The 9,640-nt window shown below is 35.0% G+C and overlaps 1 protein-coding gene across 2 annotated transcripts in view; it reads left to right on the top strand.

Moving 5' to 3' along the window:
- The window catches only part of VPS50 (VPS50, EARP/GARPII complex subunit), a 126,092-nt gene that overhangs the window by 98,569 nt on the left and 17,883 nt on the right, over positions 1 to 9,640 (top strand). For both annotated transcript variants that reach the window (XM_003782671.2, XM_023518793.1), the window contains 2 exons: positions 899 to 1,020; positions 7,569 to 7,649. In XM_003782671.2, the coding sequence (XP_003782719.1) occupies positions 899 to 1,020; positions 7,569 to 7,649 (203 nt within the window). The remainder of the gene's footprint in view (positions 1 to 898; positions 1,021 to 7,568; positions 7,650 to 9,640) is intronic.

The following is a 9,640-nucleotide window of genomic DNA, read 5'->3' on the forward strand; positions in this document are numbered from 1 at the left end:
AAAAAAAAAAAAATTATTTGCTCATTTGGAAATTAAGCAAATGGCCTATTTTAACATCTTCTTCTGAAGACAGTAGAGAGCATTTTTAATAGATATGCTTTTTTCCCCCATTATTTTCCATTAAAATAGAATGGAATTAAGGACTTACAGTTATTTGTTACTTGATTCAGTTCAACTCTTACAAACCCTTCAGACTCATTAGCAAGTTTGTAAATGAAGAAATCTGGCTTTTAAATTTTTTTTCTGTGACTCTATGGTCATATGTTTAGCAAAAAGAGAATAGAATGTTGGTATCTCCCGGAAGATGGAATGAGAAGGATATGTTCTTTGCACTTTCAGGGTATTAAGCCCTTGAGTGATGTAGTAATAAAGAAATATTCTTGGCCTCTGATATGAGATTTCACAGGGAAATGAGCAGTGTCTTCCATGTGTCCATACATCTTCTTTTTAGCTTGGTTTTTTACTTTATGTATGTATAAGCTTATGAAAAATACTTTTTCTCAAATATATTGTATTTTACTTTGTTAAACTTAAACATTTTGGAACAAATTATTTTAATGGAATTTTCTAGAAAAGAGGAACTGTGTTGTGTGTGCAGTGTCATTTGTAGAAGAGTATAGCTGCTCCATGAATGTTTCACAACTGGTAAGACATATTAAGAGGAAAATACTATTGTAGGTACCATTTATTTCAGTGCTGCCCAATAGAACTTTCCAAGATAATAGAACTATTTGTAATCTTTGTTATGTGACTACTGATAATTGAAATGTGACTAATGTGACTGAGAAATGAAATATTTCTTTTGTTTAAATATTTTAATGTAGTATTTTTATTGTCTTTTTATAATTATAGAGTAACAGATTTTAATTCTACTCAATTTTTAATTTTTGTCTTCCAGGGAAATATATGCAGATGATGAACATTCTTAAGCCAATTGCCTTTGATGTTATCCATTTTATGTCTCAGCTATTTGATTATTATTTATATGCCATATATACCTTTTTTGGTCGGAATGATTCAGTAAGTCAGCCTTTGGGGGGGATATCTATTTCTTTTAAAATTCATTTATTTTTTAAATGTCAAATAAAGCTTTTCATTCTCTCTGTATAAGATAATGTTACTTTGAGAATTATCCATCAGTGAAAAATTATTGATACCAACTTTCTGTCTACCTAATTGCCTTATTTATATTTTAAGTTGTGATATGATAAATGTATTGCATATTATTCGGATTTTTGGCAGAAAAAGTGCAACATCTGTTTCTAACCTTGACATAATTTGGCAATGAAAAATGGGCAGGTTGCTTTATCCAAATCTGGCCCCACATATAATTACTATACAGTAAATGAGACATTTTAAATATTAGCTAACAACCGTAGCCGTCACTAACACATTCAGAAGATAATGAGAAATATTTATTAAAATAATTGAACATTTTTGAACTGAACCATCTGCCTGCCACAGAATTAATGTTTATTGCACCTCCTTTTTGTGTTTCCAAAGCTCTTATTGGATTTATCTTTTTCTTTCCTAATGAAGAATAATACATTAGGCAGGTAATTACTCTGATATTTGAAAATTATTATGTGATTGCCTAGATGTTTGACAGTCAGATTCTGTAAAAGCATGCTGCTGGGTCCTATGAACATATCACAGTACTAACTTTTCCTATCCTATATTTAATACCTTTTAAAAAACATAAATTTAAAGTAAAATTACGTTTATATAAATATTCATATCCTTGTTAGATCAAAGATACTATCTTTTAATATAAACAGTAATGGAGGAAAACATTGGAGCTTCAGCTAATTGTCAGAGTCTTTCAGTCTTCTGCAGGAGCCTGATGTTGTCTTTCATACCATGTGTCTATACCAGGGCTCTCCAGAGATTTCACAGTAAATAGCAAGCCTGTGTATTTGCACTACCCAGTTAGTAGCCACTAGGCACCTGTGGCTTCTGAGCACTTAAAATATGACTAATGTGATTTAAAAACTGAATTCTTACTTGTATTTAATTTTAGTTAGTTTATCTTTAAATTTAAATAGTCACATATGACTAGTGACTATCATTGATAAGATGCGTTAAAATAGATAGGATCCTTCTGGAACTTCTGCTTAGTACAGTTTTGGTATGACTTTTCAGCTGGCTAGATAATAATACAGATTTGTTAACAGTGGAGTTCACTAGCACCTCAGAAAGTTAGCACAATATAGTTTGATGCTTGTTATAAATTATGTTACATATTTTGTTAAAGATCTGCTATATTTTAAAGAACACTTTGGTCCGATATTCTATATTGCAAGCACTTTCAATTCTGTAAGACTCACTAAAAACTATTTAAATTGTATTGAAACTATTAGCTGTCAGTTATAAAGTTTTCTATACTTAACCTGGATGGCTACCATATGTTATATTAGAAACAGTCTGTAGTATATGAACGAATATAAAATGTGCATATGGGGCTCGGCACCTGTAGCACAAGTGGATAAGGCACCAATCACGTACACCAGAGCTGGCAGGTTCGAATGCAGCCTGGGCCAGCCCAACAACAATGACAACTACAACCAAAAAATAGCCAGGCGTTGTGGCGGGTGCCTGTAGTCCCAGCTACTTGGGAGGCTGAGCAAGAGAATCCCTTAGGCCTAGGAGTTGGAGATTGCTGTGAACTCCACGGCACTCTACCTAGGGTGACAGCTTGAGGCTCTGTCTCCAACCCCAACATTTCCTATTCTCTTATACTTTTTAAGAAAGACCTTTTCTATTATTAGGTTATATTCAGTAATATTAGCTTTTACCTACAGTGTGAATGTTAAAAATATATTTTTAAATAGAATAACTTATAATTCAGATACTACTGTTTTCAATTCTGCAAAACTGAGGGAAACACTATTTTAAACAAAGACTTTGAATCTCTTTGAAGGGGTTTTCTGTAAAAATTGTACAAAGTAGCACTCCACCTTTTATACTTATATTTTGCTTTGCTTAATTTTTATATGCATTTAATGTTGTTTTTAACCGTGCAAAGTTATATTCCTCTTAATTAGCTGCTTTAAGTTCCTTTTGGAACAAGAAAATGTGTAAATAAGTAAATGGCACGATGGAGTTCACTAGAACCTGAGAAAGTTAGCAAAGTGCAGTTAGTTACAAAGTTTAGTACAGTTATATGCATGCATATAAGATTGAAGAGATAGCTTTTGATTTTCTGAGAGAATAAGCTTTTCAAGCCCATTAGCAATTTCCATATATTCTTAAAGATAAATAAATACTCCAAATTGTCCTATTAGCTGTTAAGTCTCAGGGGAATGGGAATCAGGTAGTAAATTGAATGGGAAGAACAAGGTATATGATTGCACCTGCTTCTCTTTCAGAAGAAAGGGACTTGTGTATGTGTATTTAGATGGATTTCCTTATGGAAAAATAAGCATCTTTTTCTCAGGAGTTCTGGATTGTGGAAATCATTGACTGGGGGGATACAGTGTATGCTTTAGTCTAAAGGATTCCTCCTGTTGATACTCGTTCTTCCAGAAGCTCCTGCTCATCACTGATCTGGTTATAACCAACTAGGTCATGCTCTATTTTATATCCAATCCCATTACAATAATGTTATTTATAATAATTCCTTGATCCTGCCTTACCTCCAGCTTTTCATCATTCACCTCTTCAGTTACGTTTTCCTTGGTCTTTTCTGTCACATTCTTTTGTGAAGACCATTCCATAGCTTACCTTAACACAGTAGAAAGTACATAGCCAATGCTTATGGCAGACGGATCAATGTTGTAATGATTTGTTACCCAGGTAGATCTTATGGGGGTTGTTACTTGACAACCACTGGTAAGCTTTACTTACCTTTCATTAATAAAACTCTTTATAGTGAGTCTGTCATTTACTATCTAAGCTTTTCAGAAATGATTTAACTTCCACAGTCACTAAGACCTTACTGAATGATGTTCCCTACAAAAAAAACAGCTATGAAATCTGCTTATTATACAAAAGGCAACTATTTGAATATACTGAGGAGTAAACAGAGGGAGCCAGGAGACTCTCGTGGGGAGTTCAGGCTAGTCTGCAGGTGGGGGAAAGAGAAGCTATAAAAATAAAATTCGTGCCCTTGACTTTTAGCAGTCCACGTAGCTCACAAGTGGAGGCAAGCAGGGGGAGACCTGCAGTCTTTATGGACTGGGAAGCCAGAAAAATAGACACTGCAAAGAGTGGAAGGAAGCTCAAAAGGGAAAGAGCGAGAGAGGGAATGCCCAAATTCAGTCTACCCATGTCTCTAACTATTCTGTGAACCTTGTTTATGAGTAACATTCTGACTGCAGAATAGTCAAAGACAAGTGATCTGAACAGAGACCACCTTGACTTAATTGCTCTATATTAGACTGCATACCTAACAAAATCAAGATAAGTGTATTTCAAGTGCATGTGGTACATTTATCAGGATAGACCATGTTCTGGACCATTAAATATGTCCTAATAAAATTAAAAAGATTGAAATAATATAAAACATATTGTCTGATGTCATTGCAGTTAAATTAGAAATCAATAAAAAGATAACTAGGAAAATTGCTTAGAAATTAAACAGCACACTTTTGAATAACAGTTGTATCAAAGAAGAAATTCACAAGAGAAATTAGAAAATATTTTGAGCTAAATGAAGATACAACATACAAAAAGTTGTGGGATGCAGCTAAATCCCTGCCTAGAGGGAAATATCTTACTTTAAATGCCAATAGGAGAAAAGAAAGTCTCCAGTGTCTAAATTTCCACCTTAGGAAAATAGAAAAAGAAGTGCAAATTAAACCCAAAGTGCACAGAAGAAAAGAAATAATACAGGTGAAGAGAGAAATCAAAGAAATTGAATATAAAGTACTAGAAAAAAATTGAAAGCTGGTTTTTATTAAAAAAAAAGAATAATATTGATAAAATCCTATAAACTTACAAGGGGGAAAAGTTCCAATAGAGGAGACACAAACTATGGATATCAAAAATGAAAGGAAGGCATCACTTCATATCCTTTAAGACACCGAAAGGATAATAAGGAAATGTATGTACAATTTTATGCCAATAAATTTGCCAAACTAAATGAAATAGACACATTCTGTGGCAAATTTATAAAAAACTGACCCATTAAGAAGGAATGGAAAACATGAGCAACTCTTAATCAATTAGATTTGTAAATAGAAACTTCAAGGTTTCATAACCTTTGCTCTTGTTGGCATAACAAAATATCATGGACTAGACTGCTTAAACAAGAACAGTGTCTCTCTCCCAGTTCTGGAGACTGGCCCTTCCTTCCTAGGAGAAGGCAGGCTTCTGGATGCAGATGGCCACTTTCTCACTGTGTCTTCGCATGGCCTTCCCTCCGCTCCTGTAGGAAGACTGAGTAAGCTCTTGAGTGTCTCTTCTCATATAGGCACTAATCCTTACATCTCCCATGATTATTTCACAAAGGTCCCATTTCTAAATACTTCAACATGAATATTGGGGAGACACATATATTCAGTTTATGACACAGAACAGCTGGAATTCACACACTTTATAAAATAGTATGGCAGTACTTTATGAAGTTAAAAATATATTTAAGAAGGCAGGGCGTGGTGGCTTACACCTGATCCTAGTACACAGGGAGGCCAGGGTGGGTGAATTGCTTGAGCTCAGGAATTTGAGACCAGCCTGAGCAAGAGCAAGACTCTGTCTCTAAATATAGCCAGGTGTTGTGACAGGCACCTATAATGCCAGCTATTTGGGAGGCTGAGGAAAGAGGATCACATGAGCTTAAGAGTTTGAGGTTGCTATGATGCCACAGAACTCTACAGAGGGTGACAAAGTGAGACTCTGTCTTTTATGTTACATATATATATATTTTAAGATATGAACTAAAAATTCCACTTCTAGTTATTTACTTAAAGAACTAAAAATGTATGTCAAGACAGACATATGTACACATGTTCATAGTGGCATTATTCAAATAGTCCTAAACTGGAACCCAAATGTTTATTGACTGAATAAGTAAACAGATAGTGCTATGTCCATACTATTGAATACTATTAAGCAATAAAAAGAGCACACAGTACTAATAGGCTCACAATATGGGTGAATTTCGAAAACATACCAAATAAATCAAACATTAAAGATTATGCACTGTATGTACCATTTATATGAAATTTTAGGAAAGGCTAAAACTATAGTGACAGCAGATCAGGATGGGGAAAGGGGATGAGGACATTTTTAAGGGTGAGGGAACTTTTCTTGTCTCAATTGTGGTGCTGATTGCAAGATTGTATACAATTTCCAAAATTCTTCAAACTGCATACTTAAAATGGCTGGATTTTTTTTTTTTTTTTTTTATGGCCGGGGCTAGGTTTGAACCCACCACCCCCGGCATATGGGGCCAGCACCCTATTCCTTTGAGCCATAGGCACTGCCAATTTTTTTTTTTTTTTGCTGAAGCCAGGTTTGAATCTACCACCTCTGGTATATGGGGCCGGTGCCCTATGCCTTGATCCACAGGCACCACCCTGGATTTTTTTTATATATAAAAATAACTAATAAAAATAGAGGAAAAGTGAATTAATAAAAGTTTTAGAAAACGTAAAGAAAATATAATATGTTATAAAATTAGCATATAAAACTAGGACATGTTTTATCACCCAGTGTCATCACACACCTAGTATAGCTTAAGGCTTTCCAACACCTGTGAATTTCTCATTGTCGTATCTCAGAACAAGTATAACAAATGCGTGTGTGTGCTTGTGTGTGTATGTATACACGTGTAGTCATACATAATTTCTGTGAATGCATTAAAGATACTCTATATATTATAGTTTACCATTAGTAAATACTGTTTTAAATTTACCAGTTTATAGAGAACATTTTAACTTTTTAAAAAATGTCTGTATTTTATGATAATGTCTAAATTAAAATAATTTTCATCAATTAAATCGTCATACAAGGAGCTAACTGCCTTTCATGCCTTCACAGTTATGAAGTCACCCTTCTCATTTATGTTCTTTTGTGAAGTTTTTTATAAATGCTTTGGCTGTATTGTAGTGCGTAGAATCCTGTACTGTGAAATATTTGCTAAGGCTAACAGAAAATTTCATTGATTTTTGGGTGAGGATTTAGGCTACCTCTGATTTGTGTAAGGAAAATAAATCAGCAATACTTTATATTTTTATGCTTCTACATAAACACAACACAGCATACCTTTAATACACCAGCGTTTACATCTTTACATTTCTAAAAATCTCAGGTTTTGTAACTATTGGTAAAAATAACTTGTTGGAAGGAAATTCTAGTGAACTCTTTCCTAATAACTTATAAAACTGGTAGATGTTAGTGTGACCTGTAAACGCATACAGGTAAATAAATGTTCTTTGGTTCCCTTGAGAGCTGAGGGTTGACTTCTTCACTGGATAATGTGGGAATTTTAAAACCCAATTTGGAAACCCTCTGAAGGCTAAGTATCTGAATTAAAACTCATCAGGTTCTTTGGTTCTTTTGAAGATACAGCATTTGCAAGATTATCTCCACAGCAATGTGGCAAGCCTTTCTTTTTTCTTTTTCAGTTGGAATCGACAGGACTTGGCCTTAGCAGTAGTCGACTAAGAACAACTCTAAATAGAATACAAGAAAGCCTTATTGATCTGGTAAGTAGTGAATAGGGATCAGTTATTTGGTGTTATCTAAAATAGAAATTAGCCTTCCAGTCAACTACATGGAAACTTGTGTCTGTATATACTTTGAGTGCCTGTGTCCTTAGTATTACACTAAGTGCATACAGAAAGTAAAATGGAACTTATAATCTGATCAGAGAAAAACTGGTACATGTTAAAGAAAATGGTATTAGCTACATGTGTAACTAAGTTAAAAAAGGAGAAAGATATGTGGAAATTTGATGTCAGAGAAAGATTAAAGGAGAAAGTGAGACTTTTGCTAGATTTCAAATCTAGCATGGCATTGCATTAGGCAGGCATGGCATTAGTGGGAGAGAAAAAGAACAGTATTGAAATTAAGATACAGAGTCTGAACGAGGACCTTGAGGTGGGAGAAGACGTGGCCCAAAGCTTGGCAGATCATGTGACTGGGGCACTGGAATAGGCTGAAGAGTTAGATTGCAGAGAGTGTTTGGGACCACTTTGTAAATGGCCTTGAAATTCAAAGAGAAAGTTGAGGTTTAGGTTGCTCTGTAGTATGGTGTCTTGGTTCTTGACTTTTACATCACATGATGAAATATGTCTTTTAAAAACATAGGTTAGGTAGCAACACACAGCTAACCTATGTAGTGTTTAAATTAACATAAGCGTTTTAAAATAAGAAGACAAGTTTTCTTTGTGTGTTTGGTCACTGTAGCCAGAAGTTTATGTTGTTCAGAGTTCCTGTGCTTCTACATGGATCCGGGGCTTGTCTAAATTTTCCTTTATTCCTTCAGCCTACCCCAGACAAGCAGTCGCTTTCCTCTTTTTTCATAAGCTCTATTATTATGTGCATGCTCCTTTTATTAAAGTTTTTATAAAGCCGTGAAATCATTCATCCTCTTAAAGAAATACTTATTGAAACAATTGTTAAATGCCAGGCATGTTATAGTGCTGGGAATTCATCAGTGCACAGAAGAGATGCTCCCTGTGTTCTTGGAACTTGTGTTTTATTGGAACAGAGATATAAATAAACAAATGTGTAATACAGTGTCAGATACCGACAAGTGTGAAGATGGAAATGAAGCAGAGAGTGAGAGGTTGGGGAGCTGTGAACAGAAATGTGATGAAGTGAGAGAGGCGTGTGCTGCTATCTCAGAGGAGCACTGTTTGGGTGGTCCCTTATCATTCAGAAGGCTTCTTACCTACCACATTTAAAAATATATATATTCATGGTTCTTACCTTGGCATAGAGCATTTCTTCAATAAGTGTTCACAGAGTAGATGAATACACTCCAATCCCTGAGTTTCATGTTTCTTAACTGGGCTTGTTTTCTTTGCTTTGAGATTCATTTAATCTTGTTCTTCATTTCCAGAGGCAAGCCTCTTTTTTTTTTTTTTTTGGTCTTTATTTGTAAAATCCATTGGCTTTCAATCTCATTGGCAGTTTTCTGTGTTTCAGTTTCGATTCTCTTTGTTTGATGCTTAGTATAGACTTACAACCTTTGACCACTTCACCATCAGATCTTACTCGCCAGATCATAATTTTTCCCATTTCTAGATGAAAGTCTCAACATTGATAGATTGAAATTCACCACTAGAATCATTGACTGTGGCATTTCCCTGCCATCTCTGCTAGTTACTGGGTATGGCTGTCAAATCACAGTTCCAGATGTGACCCTAAGACCTGCATTTACGCTTCAGGTTTTGCCCCATGGTGTTTAATGAAATACATGTCGTGTGACCAAGTAAATAATGGGACCAAACTAGCTGTTCTTTGGACAGGTTCTACTCATCTACTTATTAATAACATAGCATCTGCCTGACATCTGTGATCATTGGTTAAGTTTTTTCTTAGGCTGGTATAGCTGGCAAATTTAGGGATGTATCTTTTTTTTTTTTTTTGAGATGGAGCCTCAAGCTTATCCCCCTGGGTAGAGTGCCATGGCATCACGCTCACAGCAACCTCCAACTCCTGGGCTTAAGCGAGTCTCCTGCCTCAGCCT

Source organism: Otolemur garnettii, unplaced genomic scaffold (genome assembly GCF_000181295.1).
Source record: "Otolemur garnettii isolate 467f Iridium unplaced genomic scaffold, OtoGar3 scaffold00005, whole genome shotgun sequence".
NCBI classification, from domain to species: Eukaryota; Metazoa; Chordata; class Mammalia; order Primates; family Galagidae; genus Otolemur; species Otolemur garnettii.